This window comes from Panthera uncia (genome assembly GCF_023721935.1).
Source record: "Panthera uncia isolate 11264 chromosome C1 unlocalized genomic scaffold, Puncia_PCG_1.0 HiC_scaffold_4, whole genome shotgun sequence".
NCBI classification, from domain to species: domain Eukaryota; kingdom Metazoa; phylum Chordata; class Mammalia; order Carnivora; family Felidae; genus Panthera; species Panthera uncia.
The window spans coordinates 88,902,727-88,925,645 of NW_026057585.1; the positions used below are offsets into that span (position 1 = coordinate 88,902,727).

General features: G+C 42.0%; 1 protein-coding gene across 4 annotated transcripts in view; it reads left to right on the top strand.

Annotated features, from left to right (window-relative positions):
* Positions 1-3,344: 3,344 nt before the first annotated feature.
* USP48 (ubiquitin specific peptidase 48) overlaps positions 3,345-22,919 on the top strand; it is an 89,966-nt gene continuing 70,391 nt past the window's right edge. For 2 of the 4 annotated variants that reach the window (XM_049617870.1, XM_049617872.1), the window contains exon 1: positions 3,479-3,881. In XM_049617870.1, the coding sequence (XP_049473827.1) occupies positions 3,748-3,881 (134 nt within the window). In that variant the 5' untranslated portion in view covers positions 3,479-3,747. Of the gene's footprint in view, positions 3,882-22,919 lie in introns of all 4 variants that reach the window. The other 2 variants (XR_007454892.1, XM_049617873.1) reach the window with 2 other exon arrangements.

Genomic DNA, 22,919 nt, shown 5'->3' on the forward strand with positions numbered 1-22,919 from the left:
TTTAAATATTGATTTCATGTGGAAACGTACCCACTTTGGATATACTAGGTTAATTATATTGTTGAAATTAACTTCACCTGTTTCTTTTTACTTTTTAAAATGTGGCTACTAGAAAATTTTTTTTTAATATGTGTATTAAAAACTTTTTTTTAATGTTTATTTACTTTTGAGAGGGGGAGGGGCAGAGAGAGAGGGAGAGACATAATCCAGAGCAGGCTCCAGGCGCTGAGCGGTCAGTACAGAGCCTGACGCGGGGCTTGAACTCATCAACTGTGAGATCATGACCTGAGCCGAAGTTGGACACTTAACTGATTGAGCCACCCAGGTGCCTACACACACACACACACGCGCGCGCACACACACACACACATATTTTAACTGTATTTATTTGTAAGAGACAGTGAGCACAAGTAGGGGAGGGGAAGAGAGAGTGGGAGAAAGAAAATCTTAAGCAGGCTCCATGCTCAATGCAGACCCTGACGCGGGACTGGATCCCACGACCATGAGACCAGGACCTGAGCCAAAAACAAAGAGTTGAATGCTTAACTGAGCCATCCAGGTGTCCCAGGCCTTCAGGTTTTGAAGGTCAGCCTGCTGCAGCCTCCTTTGCCTGCAAAGCAATAAAGCTATTGTTCCTCCTTACCCCAAACTCTGTCTTCCTGTTATATTTTGGCTCTGAAGCATGGAAGCTGGTTTTCGACCGCACACCTAAAATGCAATACAGTCGACTCTTGAATAACACAGGCTCGGACTGTGTGGGCCCACTTGCACTTTTTCCGATATAGTACAGTACAGTAAATGTGTTTTTCTCTTCTTTATGATTTTCTTAGTAACATTTTCTTTAGCTTGCTTTAAGAATACAGTCTATAATACATAAAACATATAAAATGTGTTCATGGACTTATCGATAAGGCTCCTGCTCAACAGCAAGCTATCAGTAGCTAAGTTTTTGGGCAGTCAAGAATTATACCCAGACTTTCCATGCTGCTGGGGGTCAAGGTACAGCACATAGTTCAAGGGTCTACTGTATTTTAAAAATTGAAATCATCATCTCCCTTCTAAACTTGCTCCTTCTGTAGTCCCTATCTCACTTGGTAGAAACTATTACCAAGGTTTGAAAACTGGCATATAGGGGCGCCTGGGTGGCTCAGTCGGTTGAGTGTCCGACTTCGGCTCAGGTCATGATCTCGCGGTCCGTGAGTTCGAGCCCCGCGTCGGGCTCTGTGCTGACAGCTCGGAGCCTGGAGCCTGCTTCGGATTCTATGTCTCCCTCTCTCTCTGACCCTCCCCCATTCATGCTCTATCTCTCTCTGTCTCAAAAATAAATAAACATTAAAAAAAAATTTTTTTAATTAAAAAAAAAAAGAAAACTGGCATATAGCAGTGACAGCCTGGTGAATAATACAATTTCATCATTTGCTAAGTGAGACAATGGGTGGCACAGGGAGCTGTAAGCACCAAGGAAAGGGCTATGACCCAAACTTGAAGGTCAAATAACAGGTGAATAGACACTGGTTAGACCAACATCATCAAGTTGTAGCAATTCCACATCCTAGGTATCTCAAATTTGTCTCCTCAGGCAGTTATCTATTATGAAACAGGACAACCTCCATTTTGACCACATTATGTACTTTCTAATTGATTAAGTTCTTTCCAGCTTATCTCCTAATTCTGGCAAAAGACCCTGCAGGCAAAGCTTCTCCCCCCCCCCCCCCCCATGTGAGCCAAAAGCACCCCCTGAAGCAACAAGGACTGCCCTGGGCCAGCCAGACCAGGAATGATTGAGGAAGACTGTCCTGACCTTCGCTGCTTACCTGCTAGTGCCCAATGACCCTAGTCTCACATTTTCCTTATATAAATGTAAACGCATTTTCAGCCCTTTAGAGAAGTCTTTGAGATGCTAGTCCATGGTCTTCCCCGAGTCGGCCTCACGGAAATAAATTCCTTTCTCGTTTCACCACCACTACTGCCACTCATGCTCTGCCTTTGGATTTTGTCAGTGGCAAGTGGTTGAACCTGGTCTGTTTGGGAGCCCCAGGGCTGTGCTTTTATACCCCACCCCTGGTACAATTACATGGCCCCAGTTTAGGCCTTCATGATCTCTGGCCTGTTATTACTTCAGTAGTCTTCTAAGAGGTTTCTCTACTTTTGACCTTGACTCAAACTGAAAAAGCTATACAAAATGCAAATCTCCAATGTATGCCTCACCAGCTTTAAACATTTCAAGGAATCTCTGGGATAAAGGCAAAGTCGGCCTGCCTCTCAAGGCTTACCTCTAACCTAACCTCCCTCGGTCTCAGAATTTGTTTTCTCACACCAAGAAGTCTCTCTCGTCTGTGCCTTTGCTCCTTAGGGTTCCCTTTGTCTGTAATGGTGCCTTTTTTCTATCCTGGCTAAGTTCTACTGATTTTTTAAGATGTGTTTAGGAATTACCTCTTCTAGTAAGCCTTTTACCAAGTACTGCAAACCTTCCAAGGCTGGGAAGGGGATCTTTGTGTTTCTACCGCTCTCCCCTCACCGCCCCCCCCCCCCCCCCCTCCACCCCCCCCCCCCACCCAAGGCCGGGACCACGTCTTATCTTCGTCGTGCTTTCAGCAAATGTTTATCTAATGAATGACTAGCACACTTTAAGCATCAAGTCCAAGGTTACCCAGCTGGTAAACTGCTGAGTCAGAAATTAGCGCTTAGACCCCTGGAGGGCTCTCATTCAAATGTGAAGTCCTCAAAACCTTCCCTCCAACAGTGCCCTTTACAGTTTGCAAAACATTATGATAAGGCTACTCTTTAGATCCTGGGGCAGGACTTGTAAAAAGGAAATGTTTTTAAACCCGGGAGCTAGAGAAGAGCCTCGGAAAAGGACTAACTCCTCTAAAAGAGAGGACAGCAGTCAGGGGGTCAGCCAGCTGCCAGAAGACCCCCCCCAGCCAGAGAAACCCCACCCGAAGCCCACCTCACCCGAAGCCCCCCTCCACCTCGAGGACTACAAATCCCAGCATGCCTCGCATCCAGTGAGTGACAGCACGCTATGCATGCCGGGACATGTAGTCCAGTTCTACTTGAGGAAAGGCCCAGAACATCCCGTGACGTCAGGAGGGCTCGGGAAAGGAGTCGGAACCGGTCCAGGCTCAAGTTTAATCATCCTCTACAGAGCCGACCGTCGTTTTTTTGGTGACCTGGTTTCAGGTCCTACCCCGCAGTCCAGCGGCCCTATGATGTGCGTTGAGTAGCTTCTCGCGTGATTCCTTCAAGGTTAAGGGGAAGTCCAGAGAGCGAGAATAGGCAGCCTTTTGCCCTCGAGGTGCCAGCTTGTTAGGGTAGTGGCTCGCAGGACGCTACCCTGGACAGGTGCTCAGACGCTGCTTCCCCAGCAGCGCCGGTGAGGACGTGGCAACACTACCTCGAACAGGCTGCTTCCCCTTCCTCCACCCGTCGGGCTAGAGGCGCGGGGTGGCGCAAAGACTGCTGGGAACGCGCATGCGCCCACCGCGGCGGGGAGTATACCTCCAACGTCTGCGGGCGCGAGGGGTGTCGGGTGTCGGCGGCGGCGCTTTGCGGCTAGTCGTGCGGGTCGGGCGCGGGCGGGCGGGCGCGGCGGCAGTGGCGCGCACAGGTGATTGACTGGCCAGCTGGCTGAGGGATCGCCTGGTCCCCATTGCTGGCAGGTGGCGGAGCCCATTTGGGCGGCGGCAGCGGCAGCAGCAACAGCAGCGACGGCTCGGCTCGGGAGGCGCTCTTCGGGCCAAGGCCATGGCCCCGCGGCTGCAGCTGGAGAAGGCGGCCTGGCGCTGGGCGGAGACGGTGCGGCCCGAGGAGGTGTCGCAGGAGCACATCGAGACCGCGTACCGCATCTGGCTGGAGCCTTGCATCCGCGGCGTGTGCAGGTGAGGCCCGCGCACTGGGCCTTGCGCCCCCGGTTCGGACTTCGGAAAACCGGGCCGGGGGTCATATTGGGGGGAAGAGGACAGCAGCCAGCTGCGTGCATCTAGCAGGCGCGGAGAGGGGCAAGGTGGAGGCTTCCTCCTTAACGCCGTCTGGGCGACCTGAGTAACGCAGCCTTCCCGGGCTTTGCATGGAGGTGATGCTGCTGGAAGCCCTTTAGAAACGGTTCTAGGTTCTTATCTAGAAGATGGCGGTGGAAATGGTTGAAGGCAGGAGCTGAGAGCTTAGCAAACGTTTTTGGCTGTTGTATCTTGGCCACGGCTCGGCTTTTTCCATTGTAGAAAGGGAACTTCTTGGAAGTGAGTTTCATCACAGTATATCTTTTATTACTGGTGACGCTAAGCCTTGGTCATCTTAGTATTAGTTTCGGATAGGGCAGATTTAGAGAACCGTATGGGTAGTCTACGTCATCGACACCTCCACCCCCAGTTGACCTACCCTCTCGTTCATCTGTTTTAGCTTTTTCCCCCTCTTTTTTGGGGGGTCGTTTCGACCGTACCACTTTACCAAGTGCGAAGTTTGAGCTGTATAAGTTCTGTCCTTCACTTCTGCTTAGCCCTTGAATCTTGACTTTCCTTTTAGTTCGAATTCTTAGGCATTGTTCCTGTCTCTTCTGTTTTTCCACCTTTTAACGCGGGAACTATAGTTTTTGTTCTGGAATGTTGTTGAATTGAGTTGGCCAAACCGGGCATGCTCAGTAGCTTTACTTCAGCAGGCATTTAGTAAAGGCTTTCTGGAGTTTTTAAGCGGCGGGACCCGGAAGGAATGGAAGTCAAGGTCTCACTTTGGAATTTAAGTCTAGGTTGAGAAGTGATTCAGGTTAGGGAGCTTCCATAAGGCTAACGAATAATTCCAAGTTCTAGGGCATCTGGCTTGCAAGGAGGGGACATCTGACTCCAACAGTAAGCCCTGGAATGACAGAGGCTGTGTATAACAGAATTTATTAAGCTTCAGTTAGTTTCCCAAAATAATTAGATTCTAGAGAAGCAAAACAAAAACAAACAAAAAAAAACCCCACCACTCTTTCACTGTTAGAATTCTGATTTTAACGCAAATTAGGGAGTAGAAATTGACTGCGATCCTTATAAGGGGAATGTCCTAAGAGTTTTAAGTTGCAGGTAGCCTGGGTGGCTCAGTCCGTTAAGTTCCTGAGTTCAAGCCCTGCACCCACCTCTTTGCTGACAGCTCAGAGCCTGGAGCCTGCTTCTGATTCTGTGTCTGCCTCTCTCTGCCCCTCCCCCACTCGTGCTCTCTATCTCTCTCTCAAAAACATTAAAAAAGTTATTTTTAAGTTGCAATTGCAAGGTTTATATCCAGACAGGTGTTTTTTTTTTTTTTTTTAAAGCATCGAGATATAATTCACATATTGTATGATTCACCTATTTAAAATGTACTATTCAGTGGTTTCTGTTTGTATATTCAGGGCTGTTTAGCAATGCCCACAGTCTTGACTTTAGAACATTTTGCCCACCTCCCCACCTAGCCCTTTAGCCATTGGATTGGCACTCAGTCCTCTGTACATCACCACCCAAGCTCCAGGCAACCACCCATCAACTTTTCTGCTTCTAAATTTGCCTATCTTGGACATGTCATGTGAATAGAACCACAAAATATGTGGACTTTGTGACTGACTCCTTTCACTTAGTGCAATGTTTTCAGGAGTCATCACGTTGTAGCCTGTGTCAGTATTTCATTTTAAAAAGTGTGCAAAAGACAACAAAATGTATTCTTTTAAAGTATACAGGGGTCCCTGGGTGGCTCAGTTGATTAAGCATTCGGCTCAGGTCATGATCTCACAGTTTGTGATTTTGAGACCAGCATCGGGCTCTCTGCAGTCACCAAGAGCTGGCTTCCGATCCTCTGTTTCCCTCTCTATCTGCCTCTTCCCTCCCACTACCTCCCCACATGTGTGCTCTCTTTCAAAAATAAGTAAACATTAAAAAAAAAAAAAATAGTATACAATTAAGTTGTACAACCATCACCATTGTCTAGTTCCTGAATCAAAGGGAGGCTTAACTGAATGAGCCACCCAGGAGTCCCCCCGCGTGTCCTCTGCCCCTGCCTTTTTTAATTTTAATTTTTAAAGTAGGCTCTACTCTCATTGTGGGGCTTGAACTCAAAACCCCAGTGATTGAGTCACGTGCTCTACCTACTGAGCCTGCTAGGTGCCCCCAGCTTTTTTCTGTTACCTTAAAAGGAGACTCCATATCCTTTAAACAGTCACTTCCCGTTTCCCCTTCATGCCACCTTCTGGCAACCACTGAACTTCCTGTCTTGTAGGTGTCTCTTCTAAATATTTCATGTAAATGGAATCAGACGATATGTGGCCTTTTTTTGTGTGGCTTTCAGGTAGCATGTTTTTCCAGTGTCTTCCGTGTTGTAGCGTATATCAGTCCGTTATTCCTTTTTGTGGGCTGAATAATATTCCTTTGTTTGGATATATCATATTGTTGATGACCTTAGAAAATTTCCCCCCGACTTTATTGACAAATAATTGACAAATAGAATAACCTGTATTTGAAGTTTACAATGTGATGATTTGATAAACATGGTGGAATGATTACCAAGATCAAGGTAGTTAACACATCCGTCACTTCACCTAGCATAGTTAACTTGATAAACGTTTTTGTTCTATCCACTTTTTGGCTGTTAGGAATAGTGCTGCTATGAACATTTGGGTACAGGTTTTTGTTAGAATACATGCTTTCAGTTCTTTTGAGTGTATACCTAGGAGTGAAATTGCTGGGTCATGGTAATTATGTTTAACGCACTGAGGAACCGCCACAGTTTTCTACAGCTGCTGTGCCGTTCATTTTACATTCCCACCAGGAATGCAGGAGGGTTTCGATTTCTTTCCATGCTTGTCAACACTTGCTACTTTCTGTTTGTTTTTATGCCATCCTAGTGTGTTTGAAGTGGCATCTTGTACTTTTGGTTTGCATTTTTGTAATGACTAATGAATTGAGCATCTTTTTCCATGTTTGTTGGCCAGTTTTCTTTTTGTTTGTTACTGAATAATATTCCATTTTATATGTACTACACGCTTATATATCCGCTCATCAGCTGACAGACATTTGGGTTTCTACTTTTTGGCTGCTACCAAGAACGTTTGTGTAGGGTTTTTGTGCAGTTGTATTCTTTTATCTTGGGTATATATGTAGGAGTGGAATTGCTGGGTCATAAAACTCTGTTTAACATTTTGAGGAGCTGACAAATTATTTTCCAAAGTGGCTGTGGGATTTTACATATTCATGGTTTAGATGAAGATTTCTCCACGTCCTTAACTCTTGTTTTTGGTTGTCTTTTTTTTCTTCACAGCCATCCTAGTAGGTATAAATGGTATCCCTGTAGTTTTGATTTGCATTTCCCTGATAACTAAGGTTGAGCCTCTTTTCATGTGCTTCTTGGCCATTCCTGTATCTTTGGAGAAATGTCTATTCACGTCCTTTGCCCATTTTAAAATTGGGTTATGTATTTTTTTATTATTGAGTTGGAAGAGTTCTTTATTGGATACACATCCCTTATACTGGCAAAAATTTTCTCATTTCTGTGGGTTTTCACATTTTTAGTGTTATTTGTAGTGCAAAAGCAATAATGATGCAGTCCAGATCTTTCTCTCTCTTTCTTTCTTTCTTTCTTTCTTTCTTTCTTTCTTTCTCTGCTTGTGCTTTTGAGACCATGTATAATCTGAGGTCCAAGCATTTTTTATATAAATATCAAGTTTCTTTTCCACTAGGTGTCTCCTTTTTTTCTTTCCTTCTTTAAAGTTCATTTATTTTGAGAGAGCATGAGCTGGGGGAGGAGCAGAGAAAGAGAGAAAATCCCTGGTAGGCTCTACACCTCAGCACAGGGTCTGACGTGGGGCTCGAACCCACAAACTGCAAGACCATGACCTAAGCCGAAATCAAGAGTACAACACTTAAACCAACTGAGCTACGCAGGTGCTCCCATTTTCTCCTTTTGTTTAAGCGTTTCTTCGGACTCTTAGGAAGAATATTTTAAAGGATTAAACTAATGGTATCAATATCCTTTCTTTAAATGTTTATTTAAAGAGAGAAAACAAATGAGCAGGGGCAGAGTGAGAGGGAGAGAGAATCACAAGCAAGCTCCATCCTGTTAGGCTCACAACCCTGAGATCACGGCCTGAGCCAAAATATAGAGTGGGATGCTTTCTTTACCAGCTGAGCCACCTGGGTGCCCCATCAATATACTTTTTTTTTTTTTTTAAGTACTTTACACGATTGTTAGAGGAGATTCCAGAGCTGAAGCAGTGTTTAGATCTACTCAAAGACTAGGTGAATCAAGACTTTTATTTACATTTCTGAAACCGCTTAGTACAATCACAGATGAAAGCAATCTATAGTAAATCCTATATCCACAGAATTCTGAAAATACTGTGTCTTAATTCTTACAAGCAGAGGTTTTGCTAACAATGAGGGTGATAGTTAAGTTCCTTGCAGTAAATTGGTTGGGTGGGAGCTGTGGATTTTTCATTGTGATCCATATTGCTAAATTGCCCATCAGAATGATGGTTCCACTTTACAGTCCTGTGTAAGAATGTCTCGTTTCCTCACACCATTCACTAACACAATGTTAATCATACTTTTTGATCTGATAGGTCTTGTGTGTTAATTTGTGTGTGTGTGTGTGTGTAACAGTTAAAATTTTGATATGGATTTTCAGTCTGGACTAGTTTTATCCTTCTAGCTGTGTATATAGAAGTACAGTGTCCACTCTGTTCTCCTTAGAGAAACAGTACTGATGACTGTTATAAAATTAAAGCATTCTAGTAAGTCAGTATCATGCCAGTTTCAAAAACATTTCAATGACTTCTCATAGCTCTAGTCCAAAAACAAAGGTTTTATTTGTTAGTAATCTCTATACCCAACATGGCGCTCAAACTCACAACTCCGAGTAAGAGTTACATGTTCCTCCAACCAAGCAGCCTGGTGCCCCTGTAAGTTGTTGGTTTAAATAGGTGTCTGTGTTCCATGAAACACGTGTCCTTGTCTATTCTTATTGTTTTGCATCTTTCTGCTGTCTAGCCCTTGAACACTCAGAACACTTAATCCTTACCCAGTTTTTGTGTGAAAGCTCAGCTCCTCCTTAATTTCAGGCTCATAGCTACCCACCATTAACGTTGTATACATATCCTCTTTTTCTCTTTCTGCATATTTTTTAAATATGATACATATATTTAAACATGGTAAATACTTATTGAGTACCTGTTCTTTGCCTTGCTGGGGTAATATTCATTCTTTCATTCAACAGATGTTTTTGGTATCTACTATGTGAGCTTGGTGTAGTATTCTAGAGAGGCTCTGGGATAAAGCCCCAGAAGGTGAAGTTCCTTTCTTCATGTGCCATATGTTTTATAAATTTTTAAAGTTTTTTTTTTCTTTTTAAATTTATTTTTAGTTAATTTTTAACTTTACATCCAAGTTAGCATATAGTGCACCAATGATTTCAGGAACAGATTCCAGTGATTCATCCTCTCTAACACCCAGTGCCCATCCCACCAAGTGTTTTCCTTAATGCCCTTTGCCCGTTTAGCCCATCCTTCCTCCAGCAACCCTCTGTTTGTTCTCTATATTTAAGAGTCTCTTGTGTTTTGTCCCCCTCCCTGTTTTTATTTTTGTTTCCCTTCCCTTATGTTCATCTGTTTTGAATCTTAAATTCCACATATGAGTGAAGTCCTAGATTTGTCTTTTTCTGACTAATTTCGCTTAGCATAATACCCTAGAGGGAACTAGAGTTCTATCCAGGTTGTTGCAAACGACAAGATTTCATTCTTTCTGATTGCCGAGCAATGCTCCAGTGCGTGCATGCGTGTGTGTATACCACATATATATACCACATCTTTATCCATTTATCTGTCGATGGACATTTGGGCTCTTTCCATACTTTGGCTATTGTTGATAGTACTGCTATAAACATTGGGGATTTAAAGTTTTTATTTATTTATTTTGGAGAGAGAGAGACCCAGTGGGGAAGGGCAGAGAGAGGGAGAGAGAATCTCAAGCAGGCTCCGCACTGCCAGCACAGAGCCCTGATGTGAACCCTGAGATCTTGAGAGATCTTGACCCGAACCAAAATCAAGAGTCGGACTCTTAACCTACTGAGCCACCCAGGCACCCCTCATGTGCCATATATTTTACAGGTGAGACAGAATATAATCAAACAGCATGACTGTTATTTTAGAAGAAAAAGGGAGCAGCTCCTGGGTGGCTCAGTTGGTTAGGCATCCAAGTCTTGGTTTCTGATAAGGTCAAGATCTCAGGGTCTTGTGATCTAGCCCTGCCACCTGTTCAGTGCTGGGTGTTGGGGGCAGAACCTGCTTAAGAGTCTCTCCCTTGCTCTTCCCCTCCCTTCCTCCCTAGCTCACTATTTATTTATTTATTTATTTATTTCCCTCCCTAGCTCTTTCTAAAATAAAAATAAGTCAAAAAAAATTTTTAAAAGGGGAGGAATGTCCCACTGCATACTTTTTGCCAGTTATTTTTATTTGATAATGTACCTTTTTCCATATTAGTGCATCTAGAAAACTTACCTTACTCTTTTTAATAGCTATGTGATACTTCATTGTGTAGAGGTAGATGTGTTATAATTTAGCCATTTGCCTCCTGAAGGACCTTTGGGTTTCTGGGTTTTGCTGCTGTATAGATCCTGCTTCTGTAAACCTCCCTCTATATGTATCTGGGTTGAGTGAGTGTTTTCACTTAGGGTGCAAGTTGAGAAACTGCTGAGTAGAGGGCATGATGACCATTTAAGATTTTGATTGGTGGTAGAAGTTCATACTATTCAATACTGCATCCTGTATTCACCCTATTTCACCCTGGGAAATAGGCATTCTTATTTCAAACATCAACGTCATTAGTGAAAAATACCATCTTATTTTCATATGCCTTTTTTTTTTTTTTTTTTTGCTAGTGGCTTTGGGCATCTTGTTATATATGGGTGTTCTGGATTGTTGATCATTTTCTTACTGATTTTCAAGAGCTCTTTGAGTATTTCTGCTGAAGATACTTTGCCCCCAATTTTTTTTTTTTTTTGACTTTGTGGGTTTTGTTTCTCTTTTGGTACATTCAAACTCATGATATTTTTATGTGGTCATATTATCAATGCTTATCTTTATGGCTTCTGGATTTCCCAATTCCAATATTGTAGAAATATTCACCCATGTTTTGTTTTAGTACTGATGGTCTCATTTTATGTATTCAGTCTTTTTTTTTTTTTTTTTTTGTATTCAGTCTTTGTCCTCTTCAGTTTCATTTGATTGAGGGAGTGAGATAAGGATCCATCTTTATTTTACTTTTTACCAAATGGCTACTCAATTTTTTCAAACCATTTATTGAGTAATCTAGTCTTTTCCTCCACGAGTTCAAAAGGCTACCTTTATTATATGACAAATTATTGGGTATACTTGGATTTATTTCTCATCCCTGTTCTAATGATTTGATTCATTGTATCTCTTAGGATCGCTGTTCCACTTACTGGGTAACAATTAAAAAATACCTGATAGGGTGAATCCTTCTTAATTACTCTTAGAATTTTTCTAGTGTTCTTTTTTAATTAAAATTTATTTTTTTACATACAGGAAAGTACACGAATCCTAAAAATTACACAGGATGAATTACCACAAAGGGAACATACCTATGTATCTGCCACCAATATTAAAATGGCACTAGCATTCCAGAACACACCCATGTTTCATTTGCTGCCTCTTAATTGGTCATTAGCCTCTTCCTGCTCCTTAAACGTAACCAAGCACTGCCCTTACTTTGGACACCACAGATTGTTTTGCCTATTTTGAACTTTGTATATAATTAGTTATACCTTGTAGTTCTTTTTGTGTCTGGCTTCTTTTGTTCAGCATTGTGTGATTTGTCCACATTGTGGGTAATGGTAGTGTGTTCATTTTTAATGTGCAGTATTTCATTGTGTTACAATATACTTTATCCTTTCTGCTGCTAATGGTCATCTGGAATTTTTCCAGTATTTGGCTGTTATGAACAAAGCTGCAGTGAAAACTTTTGTATGTATCTTTTGGTGCCATACATACGCTTTTTTTCGTGTGTGTGTGTGTTTTATTTATTTATTGATTGATTGATTGATTGATTGAGAGTGTGTGAGCCCGGGAGGTGCAGAAAGAGGCGGGCAGAGGATTCAAAGCGGGCTTCTTGCTGACAGCAGGGAGCTCGATGTGGGGCTCAAACCCATGAACTGTGAGGTCATGACCTGAGCTGAAGTTGGAGCTTCAATCCATTGAGCCACCCACGTGCCCCTTTATGTATACATTTTTGATAAAAGGACTTGCTGGGTCATAGAAGTTTATTTACCTTACTAGATGATGCCAGAGACTGTTTTCCAAAATGGTCATACCACATTCTACTGTCATGAGTGCTCTGTGAGAGAATTCATTTGCTATATATCCTCACCATAATCATTTTAATTTTAGCCATTATGATGGATGTGTCATGACATCGAACTGTGGTTTTATTTTATTTTTTGGTTCATTGAGAGAGAGAAGCGGGGCTTGTGTTTTACCTGAAGTGGGACAGAAGCTCACCCAAGGTGGGGCTCGAGCTCACTCAGTGTGGGACTCGAACTCTCGAACTCCCAAATGGAGTTTAGCCTGAGCTGAAGTCTGGTGCTTAACAACTGAGCCACACCCAGGAGCCCTTATTTTACTTTTTTAAAGTTTATTTATTTTAGGGGTGCCTGGGTGGCTCACTTGGTTAAGCATCCGACTTCCCACTCAGGTCATGATCTCACAGTTTGTGAGTTCGAGTCTCATGTTGGGTTCTGTGCTGACAGCTCAGAGCCTGGAGCCTGCTTCCGATTCTGTCTCCCCCTCTCTCTCTGCCCCTCCCCTGCTTATGCTCATGCTCTGTCTCTCTCTCAAGAATAAATAAACATTAAAAAAATTTTTTTAAATAAAGTTTATTTATTTTGTGAGAGGGAGAGACCTGGCAAGGGGCAGAGAGAGAGAGAGACAGATCGACTGAGCCAGCCAGACACCCCAGGCCCCATTTTTCTATTTGGTTATTGTGTTGATTTGTAGTTCTTTATTTTGGATAAAATAAAGCTTTGTTGGGGTGTGTCTGGCTGGCACAGAGGAGCATGCAACTCTTGATCTCAGGGTCATTAGTTTGAGTCCTATGTTGAGTGTAGAAAACACTTGAAAGAAAGGTTTGAATATATAGCAAAAATCTTCCACTCTTGCCTTTTTATACTTTAAAAAAAAATCTTTTCATTTTTCAGAAATGTTTATTTTTGAGAGACAGCGAGAGAGAGCGCGCAAGTAGGGAAGGGGGGCCAGAGAGAAGGGAACGGAGGATCCAAAGCCGGTCTGCACCGACAGCAGAGCCTGATGCAGGGCTCAGACTCATGAACCATGAGATCATGACCTGAGCCAAAGTCGGAAGTCCACCACTGACCCACCCAGGTGGCCTTACTTTTTTTGTTTGTTTGTTTTAAGATTTTATTTTTAAGTAATCTCTGTCCCCAACCGGGGGCTTGAACTTAAAACCCTGAGATCAAAAGTCACATGCTCTAATGACCGAGCCACCCAGGTGCACCTACTTTTTACTGTCAGTAGCGTTTTTTAATGAACAGAAACACTAATTTCATTATAGCCCAATTTATCAATATTTTTCTTTATGGTTGTTACTTTTTTGTGTGTATTTAGTTTAAGAACTCTTCATCTTCCCTCAGGTCCTAAAGGTATTATCTTTACTGTCCTCTACAAGCTCTCTTCTATTGTCTTTCAGAATGAGATCTAGGTCCACATGGCGTTGATAACTTATTTTATTCTTGTGATTAGGGAAGTAAGGGCCTGGAAGAATTTAAGGGTTTCCTGTTTTTGTGACCTTTGCAATGTAGAAGAGAGTTGAATGACTGTCAGTGGTAAATAGCTTTGATGATAGAAGAAGGTTTAGAAGAGAGGGAGAGAGGGAGGGAGGGGGAAGGAGAGAAGGAGAGAGGGAGAGAGAGGACATACATGGGGGGGGAATAAAAATTAGCTAAATGGGGCTTTCTTTTACAAATCCTCTGTACCTCATGTCTTTCTTGGCTTCCAAGGCAATGATCTAATTATTAAGAAAAAGTTATTCTTATATTTGGGACAATCTTACAAAGAAATGAATAAAAGAAAAATTCCTATTTGATCTAAAATTCTTTCCTGTGTAATATTAAAAAAAAAAAAAACACTCTTTCAACTTTGTGTAATAAAACTAATTGAAATTTAGATTCCAAGATGGCACAAGATGTTTTTCTTGTGGCTTTATTTATTATATATTCTATGTGCACTCCAATTTGAGTACTGATGAGCTAAAGTGGAATGTAGTGACATTAGGCTTCTAAGGAGTCTGAGCTCGCTGGTGACTTGATGAAGTCATCAAAAATAAAGCTACCCCTCAGACAACAGGTTGTAATATTTTTGTACTATTCCTTCTGATTTTTTTATTCTTATTTTTTTAACGTTTTATTTATTTTTGAGACAGGGAGAGACAGCATGAACAGGGGAGGGTCAGAGAGAGGGAGACACAGAATCTGAAACAGGCTCCAGGCTCTGAGCTGTCAGCACAGAGCCTGATGCGGGGCTTGAACTCACGGACCGCGAGATCATGACCTGAGCCAAAGTTGGCTGCTTAACCGACTGAGCCACCCAGGCGCCCTTGGAAAGGTATTTTTTAAGTTAGTACTAAGAATGTATCCACAGGATGTTACAGAGTTTATAAAAGTACTAATTTCTAATCACTGCATCATAGTCCATTTTACATGCCCCAAAGTATTGAACTATTTTCCTACTGGGCATTTGTCTGCCTGCCTGCCTGCCTTTTACTGGCCTCCCCCACCCCTTCTTCTTTTGTTAAGGTCTTTTTTTGTTGTGCTCCTTCTGAGCATCCTTGTAAATAAATATTATCTACCTTTTTGATTATTTTCTTAGAAAAAAGTTGTAAACGTTACATGAACATTCTTAAGGCTTTTGAAATACATTATTATTGCAAGATTTGCTCCCGCTGTCTGTACAATACGTGAAATCTGTGTCTCTGTGTCCTTGACATCAACTGAGTATGAAATTTAAAAAATTTTTGCCAGTTTTATCAGTGAATGATGGTATCTTTTATTAGTGAAGTTGGAAGGTATTTTATTTAAGCACGAAGCCATTATTTCCCAAATCGTATAAAGCTTGAGAAATGTTTCAAATCCTCCTCCTTGGAGAACTGAGTCCCACTGTAGGAGGGAAAAAGAAAAAAATTCCAAGTCTTAAATAAGCCTATCCACACAGGGAAAGACTTTTGACTTGCCAGTTAGCACCTCCCTCCTACCTCCCAACATCTTTCCTTTAATACCAATTTGGTGGATATCCTGTTAGAAAGGATTCACGTATTTCCCAGTAGGCTCACTTTTTAAATCCTTTTTGCTTGGTTAATCCCTTTCTCTAATAGAAATTTGAATTTCAGGCCAAGTGATTTAATATGCTAATTACAAGAGTTGGATATATTGATCATTTTTATGAGCTGCAGGTTTTGAATCTGGACTTAATGGGGCATAACTTGAGGTTTGGAAAAAGGAAGATATTTCACTTTTGCTAGGCGGCAGAACCTCAAAGGTTGATTGGATTCTTCAGCTTAAAAATATATACTTAACATTTTTTAAATATCCAATAAACTAAAGGATTGCCAACACTTTAGGATGGCGTCCATCCATGATATTTAACAAATTTGGTGTTTAATTTTATTGACTTTGTCAGCTGCTTCTCATATTTCTTTTGCGTAAAACTTTGTATGGCAGAAATCCTAGGAGAAGGGAAGGGGGGCATACATGTTAAGGGATCTGTTTGTTGCTGTTTTGTTTTTATGTCTGATTATATCTTGCATATCTAATACCTGAGACCTTGATATAATGAAGTTATGAAGAAAAACACTAGAATTTTCAATGACTAGAACCTAGAGTTCAGATCATCTTATTTCTCCTTTATGTTCACTTCTTCAGGAAAATAGGTGCTTTAGTAACTTAACAAGTTTCCTTTTCTTTAAAAAAAATTTATTTATTTATTTATTTATTTTTTACATTTATTTCTTTTTGAGACAGAGAGACAGAGCATGAACGGGGGAGGGGCAGAGCCAGAGGGAGACACAGAATCTGAGGCAGGCTCCAGGCTCTGAGCTGTCAGCACAGAGCCCGACGTGGGGCTCGAACTCGCGCACCGCGAGATCGTGACCTGAGCCGAAGTCGGCCGCTTAACCGACTGAGCCACCCAGGCTCCCCTAAAAAAATTTCTTTTTTAATGTTTATTTATTTTTGAGAGAGAAAGAGAGACAGCATGAGTTGGGGAGGGGCAGAGAGAGAGGGAGACACAGAATCCAAAGCAGGTTCCAGGCTCTTGAGCTGTCAGTACAGAGCCCGATGCGGGGCTCAAACCCGCAGACCATGGGATCATGACCTGAGCTGAAGCCGGACGCTTAACCAACTGAGCCACCCAGGTGCCCCAACAAGTTTCCTTTTCAATGAAAACTTAAATAGTTAAGGGTGAATAGTTGATAGTTATATGTTTTAAGTAGGGAAATGGTTTTTGTTTTTATTTGTATGTGTATATGTATATATATATGAAAATTATTTTTAAAAAGTATGCATTGAGAACATGTATTCCCACCTCTGCTCCCATTTCTTTCACATCCTCTGTAAAAACAACTTTTATAGGGGCGCCTGGGTGGCGCAGTCGGTTAAGCGTCCGACTTCAGCCAGGTCACGATCTCGCGGTCTGTGAGTTCGAGCCCCGCGTCGGGCTCTGGGCTGATGGCTCGGAGCCTGGAGCCTGTTTCCGATTCTGTGTCTCCCTCTCTCTCTGCCCCTCCCCCGTTCATGCTCTGTCTCTCTCTGTCCCAAAAATAAATAAAAAACGTTGAAAAAAAAAAATTAAAAAAAAAAAAAAACAACTTTTATATTCTTTAAAAAAATTTTTTTTGAATGTTTATTATTTATTTTTGAGAGAGAGAGACAGAGTGCCAGCTGGGGAAGGGCAGAGAGAAGGAGACATAGAATTTGAAACAGGCTCCAGGCTCTGAGCTGTTAGCACGGAGCCCGATGCGAGGCTTGAACTCACGAATGGCGGCATCGGGACCTGAGTTGAATTAAGTAGGATGCTTAACTGAGAGAGCACCCAGGAACCCTATGCTTTTTTTCTGTTTAATTTTTTTAATGTTTATATTTGAAACAGAGAGAGAGACAGCACAAACAGGGGAGGGACAGAGAGAGAGACAGAGACAGAATCCAAGGCAGGCTGTAGGCTCTGAGTTGTCAGCACAGAGCCCGACGCGGGCTCCAACCCATGGAACTTCATGAGATCATGACCTGAGTCAAGTCAGACACTTAACCGACTGAGCCACCAGGCACCTCTTTTCTATTCTAAGTTTATTTTGAGAGAGAGCCTGTGAAGTGGAGCAGGGGAGGGGCCAAGAGAATTCCAAGCAGGCTCTTAGCTCCACACAGGGCTTAAATCCAGGAACCACCCATGAACCTCGAGATGATGCCCTTGCATACGAGGGGCGGGGGTGCACTGAGAGAGAGAGAGAGGGAGAGAATCTTAAGCAGGCTCCACGCTCAGCGTGGAGCCCAACATAGGGCTCGAAATCACAATGGTGAGATCATGACCTGAGCCGAAAGTCTGAGTCTGACTTTGAACTGAGTCACCCTGGCACCCTAAGGAACAACTTTCATTACTTTCTGCAAGCACATTTTCTTATTCCTCCCCTTTCTGACACAGTGTTGCATACCGCATACAGTGTTTTCTTTGTTTAGTTTTGTTTTTAATGTGTGTTTATTTTGTGAGAGAGAGAGACATGGAGCCAGAATCCCAAGCAGGCTCTGCTCCGTCAGAGGAGAGCCTGAGGTGGGGCCGAACTTACGAACTGTGAGATCATGACCTGAGCCGAAATCAAGAGTCTGGTGCTGAACCAACTGAGCCACCCAGGCACCCCATTCCCATACACTGTTTTATACCTGTAGACATTTCTATGTCAGTAGTTAAAAGCTTCCTGGTTGGTTTTGTTTTTGAGAAGTCAAAAGCTTTAAAAAATTGAAGTAAAATTATATACATTGAAAGGTCCTGTTCATTTAGACCTTTTTCAGTAGATTTCATTTTTAGATTTTATATTTGGGTGCTGCTATTTGTTTTTTTGTTTGTTTTTTTAAGTAGGCTCCAAGCCCAATGTGGGGCTTGAACTCAAGATCTTACCCCAAGATGAAGAGTCCCCTGCTCCGCCCACTGAGCCAGTCAGGTGCCCCCTAGATTTTATTTTATGGAGTAGCTTTAGGGTCACAGCAAAATTGAGTACAAATCTGGAGGTTTCCCATGTACCTCTGAGCCCACATATGCATAGCCTTTCCCACTATCGCACCCCCCACCAGAGGATTACATCTGTTAACAGTCTCCATTCACACATCATTATCATCCAGTATCTATAGTTTGTTTTTTGTTTTTAATTTAGGTTGATGTTCTTTTTCGCCTAAGAGGTTATTACTTATTTATAGCAACCTCTGTGCTCAAAGTGAGGCTGGAACTCACGACCCCAAGATCAAGAGTCACGTGCTCTTACCCGATGACCAGTCAGGTGCCCGTTTTTTTTGTTGGTTTTTTTTTAAGTTTTAATTTAAATTCCATTTAGTGTAATATTAGTTTCAGGTGTATAATATAGTAAAACAAGTGTGCTCCTTAATCCCCATCACCCATTCTGCGCATCCCCCCACCCCCCTTCCCTCCTTTCTGGTAACCATCATAATGTTTATAGTTTACATTAGAGTTTGGATTCTGTGGGTTTGGACAAATGTATAATGACATATTCACCATTATAGTATCATATGGAATAATTCACTGGTTAAAAATCCTCTGCCCTGCCTATTCATCCTTCCACCCCTCCTAACATCCCCCCCAACTATACTTTTTACTATTTCCGTAGTTTTGTCTTTTTCAAAATGTAATATAATTAGAAATAGTACATGGCCTTTTCATATTGGCTTCTTTTTTTTTTAAATTTTTTAGTGTTTATTTTTGAGAGAGAGAGAGAGACACAGTGTGAGTGGGGGAGGGGCAGAGAGACAGGGAGACACAGAATCTGAAAGCAGGCTCCAGTCTCTGAGCTGTCAGCACAGAGCCCGACGCAGGGCTCGAACTCGGGAACCATGAGATCATGACCTGAGCCAAAGTCAGATACTTGACCCACTGAGCCACCCAAGCTCCCCACACATTGGCTTCTTTTGATTAGTAGTATGTATTTAAGCTTTTTTCATCACTTGGTAGCTCATTTCTTTTTAGTGCTGTATAATATTTCATGTTTGGATATACCATGTATGGTTTATCCATTCTTTATCACCTACTTATCCTTTATCAACTATTACCTACTTAAGGACTTCTTAGTTGCTTCCAAGTTTTGGCAAATAAGTGCATAGCTGCTTTGTAAACATTTGTGTGCAGGGTTTTGTGTGGACAAGTTTTCAGCTGCTTTGGATACATGCTTAGGAGCCCAATGAGCATGATTGTTGTATGGTATAAGAGTTATGTTTAATTTTGTAAAACAAAACACCAGACTGTCTTCCAAAGTGGCTGTAACCACTTTGAATTCCCACCAGCAACGAGAGTTCCTGTTGTTCCAGTCTCCAGTCTCACCATCATTTGTTATTATCAGAGTTCTGGATTTTGGCTATTCTAATAAGTGTGTGGTGGTATTTCATTGTGGTTTTAATTTGCATTTCCCTGATGACATATGATGTGGAACATCTTTTCATATGCTCATATCTTTGATGATGTGTCTGTTAAGGGCTTTGGCTCATTTTTAAACACTGAGGTTGTTTTTCTTATTTTTGAGTTTTAAGAGTTCTCTGTAGGGGTACCTGAGTGGCTCAGTGTGTTAATAAGCCTCTGACTTCAGCTCAGGTCATGATCTTGCAGTTGGTGGGTTCAGGCCCCACTGCAGGCTGCTTGGGAGTCTGTGTCTCCCTCTTTCTCTCTCAACTTAAAAAAGAGTTCTGTATATATTTATTTATTTTTTAAAGTTCTTATTTTCAGAGAGAAAGCACAAGTTGGGGAGGGGGCAGCGAGAGAGAGGAGAAAGTGAGGACCTCAATGAGACTCTGAGCTGCCAGTCTGAGCCCAGTGCAGGGTTCGAACTCACAAACCCATGAGATCATGACCTGAGTTGAATTCAGATGCTCAACCGACTGAGACATACAGGTGCCCCTCTTTGTATATTTTAAAAGACAGCCCTTTATCAGTTGTCTTTTGCAAATATGTTTCTCCCAGTCTGAGGCTGGTCTTTTTATTCTCTTTACAGTGCCTTTCATAGCAAAAATTTTAATTTTAATGAAGTCCAGTTTATCAGTTCTTATCTTCATGGATTGTGTATTGTTGTATCGAAAAAGTCCATCATTAAATCCAAGATCATTTAGATTTTTCTCCTAAGTTATCTTTGAGGAGTTTTATTGTCTTGTATTGTTTTATATTTAGGTCTGTGATCCATTCTGAGTTAATTTCTGTGAAGGGAGTTCACTATGTTTTTATATGTAATCACCACCCCAGTCAATGTAGAGAACATTTCCAACATCCCAGAAAGTTCCTTCATACCCTCTTCCACTTAGTTCCCATCTCCCTATAGGTAACCACTATTCTGATTTCTTTCTACATAGATTAGTTTTGTCTTTTCTTGAACTTTATATTAATGGACTGCTAACAGTCCATTATTTTTTTGTGTCTGGATTCTTTCGCTTTACATCATGCTTTTGAGAACCATCTATGTTGCATGTATCAGTTTTTTGGGGGGAGGCAGACTGAGTAGTAGTCTGTGGTATGAATTTACCCTAATTTGTTTATTCTATTGATGGATATTTGGATCATTTACAGCTTGTAAATAAAAATTTCCTATTAGCTTTCATGTACAGTCTTTGGATATTTGTATTCATTTCTCTTCTATATGGTTATATTTTATAGTACTGTATGGATTTTCCTTAGGTTATTCAACCAGTTCCCTGTAAATTGATACTGGGCTTATTTTCAGTCTTTTGCTGTTACTAACAATGTTTCAAAATATAACATTTATTTTATTTATTTTTAATGTTTATTATTATTTTTTTAATGTTTGTTTATTTTTGAGAGAGAGGGAGACACAGAATCCAAAGCAGGCTGCAGGCTCCAAGCTGTTAGCACAGAACCTGACACGGGGCTTGAGCCCGTGAGCCCATGAGATCGTGACCTGAGCCGTAGTTGGAGGCTTAACCAACTGAACCACTCAGGCTCCCCAAGAAGACTTAATGACATTGTTTGGTTTTATTTTATTTTTTTAACAACTGCTAATCAGTTTATTAAAAAGGTTGATTTAAGCATCTGCAATGGTGACTTCAGCCTTGACTCTCAGCTCAATACTGATGGAAGTAATCTGCTTACCAATCTTAGAAGGACTGTGCAAATCAATGAGTCACTTGTGGATCCTCATCTGAAAACGAGCCCACGTCTTAGAACCCTCACCACAAGGAGTTTTTTGATAGTGATTCTCATAGTCTTGGTAGGCTTCCCAACTGGTCCTTTCACTTTGAGACTCTTCCTTTGTACCTCTGATCAAGTCATTTTAATCGAGGGAATCCCCACCTCTGGTTCCACCAGTGTCTTCCTGGTGTATTTAAAATTCTGACTGCAGCAAGATTTCCTGACCCCAACGCAGGGCTTGATCTCACAAACCATCAGATCCTGACCTCAACCAAAATCAAGTCAGAGGCTCAACAAACTGAGTCACCCAGGAGCCCCTTAAAGAGTGTTATTGACATTGTTTTGTTTTTCTTTAAAAAATTTTTTTTAATGTTTATTTTATTTTTGAGAGAGACAGAGTATGAGCGGGGGGAGGGGCAGAGAGAGAGAGGGAGACACAGTCTGAAGCAGGCTCCAGGTTCTGAGCTAGTCGGCATAGAGCCTGATGTGGGGCTCGAACTCACAAACTGTGAGATCATGACCTGAGCTGAAGTTGGGGACACTTAACCAACTGAGCCACGCAGGCGCCCCTGTTTTTCTTTTTTAAATGCTTATTTATTTAAGTACCTGAGACAGAGCACAGGTGGGGGAGGGGCAGAGAGAATGAGAGAGAGAGAGAGAGAGAGGGAGGGAGACACAGAATCTGAAACAGGCTCCAGGCTCTGAGCTGTCAGCACAGAGCCTGATGCAGGGCTCAAACCCATGAGCTGTGAGATCCTGACCTGAAGTCGGGCACTCAACCGAGGGCCACCCAGGTGCCCCTGACATTGTTTTAATAGTTAATTTGCTTTGGGGATTTTTTTTTTTTAACCTGACCTGAGAAATGGAAAACTTTAGATGGTCGTGCTTATTTTAACACTGCCAATGTTTCCGAGCAGGTTGGGTCTTAGAAGGATGGATGAAAAGATCCAACCTTGGAATCCCCTCAAAGAAGGCTGCTGTAGGGCCAGTCACCCTGCCTCAGAATGGTAACTGCACATTGTGAAACATGGTTAGCCAGGATCCTGAGGCCTCATCTGTCCCAAAGGCTACGTGCTGATGTTCTTTTGGATCCTCTTGGGCAGAATGCAGAATTTCAGATGAAATCAGGTTGTTGGATGAATGAACATTTTATGAATTTCTAGATGTATTTTCAAGGCATCTATTTTTTTGTGATTTCCATCCTTTAAAGAACTTTTTTTTTTTTTTAACGTTTATTTATTTTTGAGACAGAGAGAGACAGCATGAACAGGGGAGGGTCAGAGAGAGAGAGAGGGAGACACAGAATCCGAAACAGGCTCCAGGCTCTGAGCTGTCAGCACAGAGCCCGATGCGGGGCTTGAACTCACGGACCGTGAGATCATGACCTGAGCCGAAGCCAGACGCCTAACTGACTGAGCCACCCAGGCGCCCCAAAGAACATTTTTTAAAATGTCATTTCCACCCTTTAAAAAACATTTTTTTAAAAAAATGTTTTATGTAT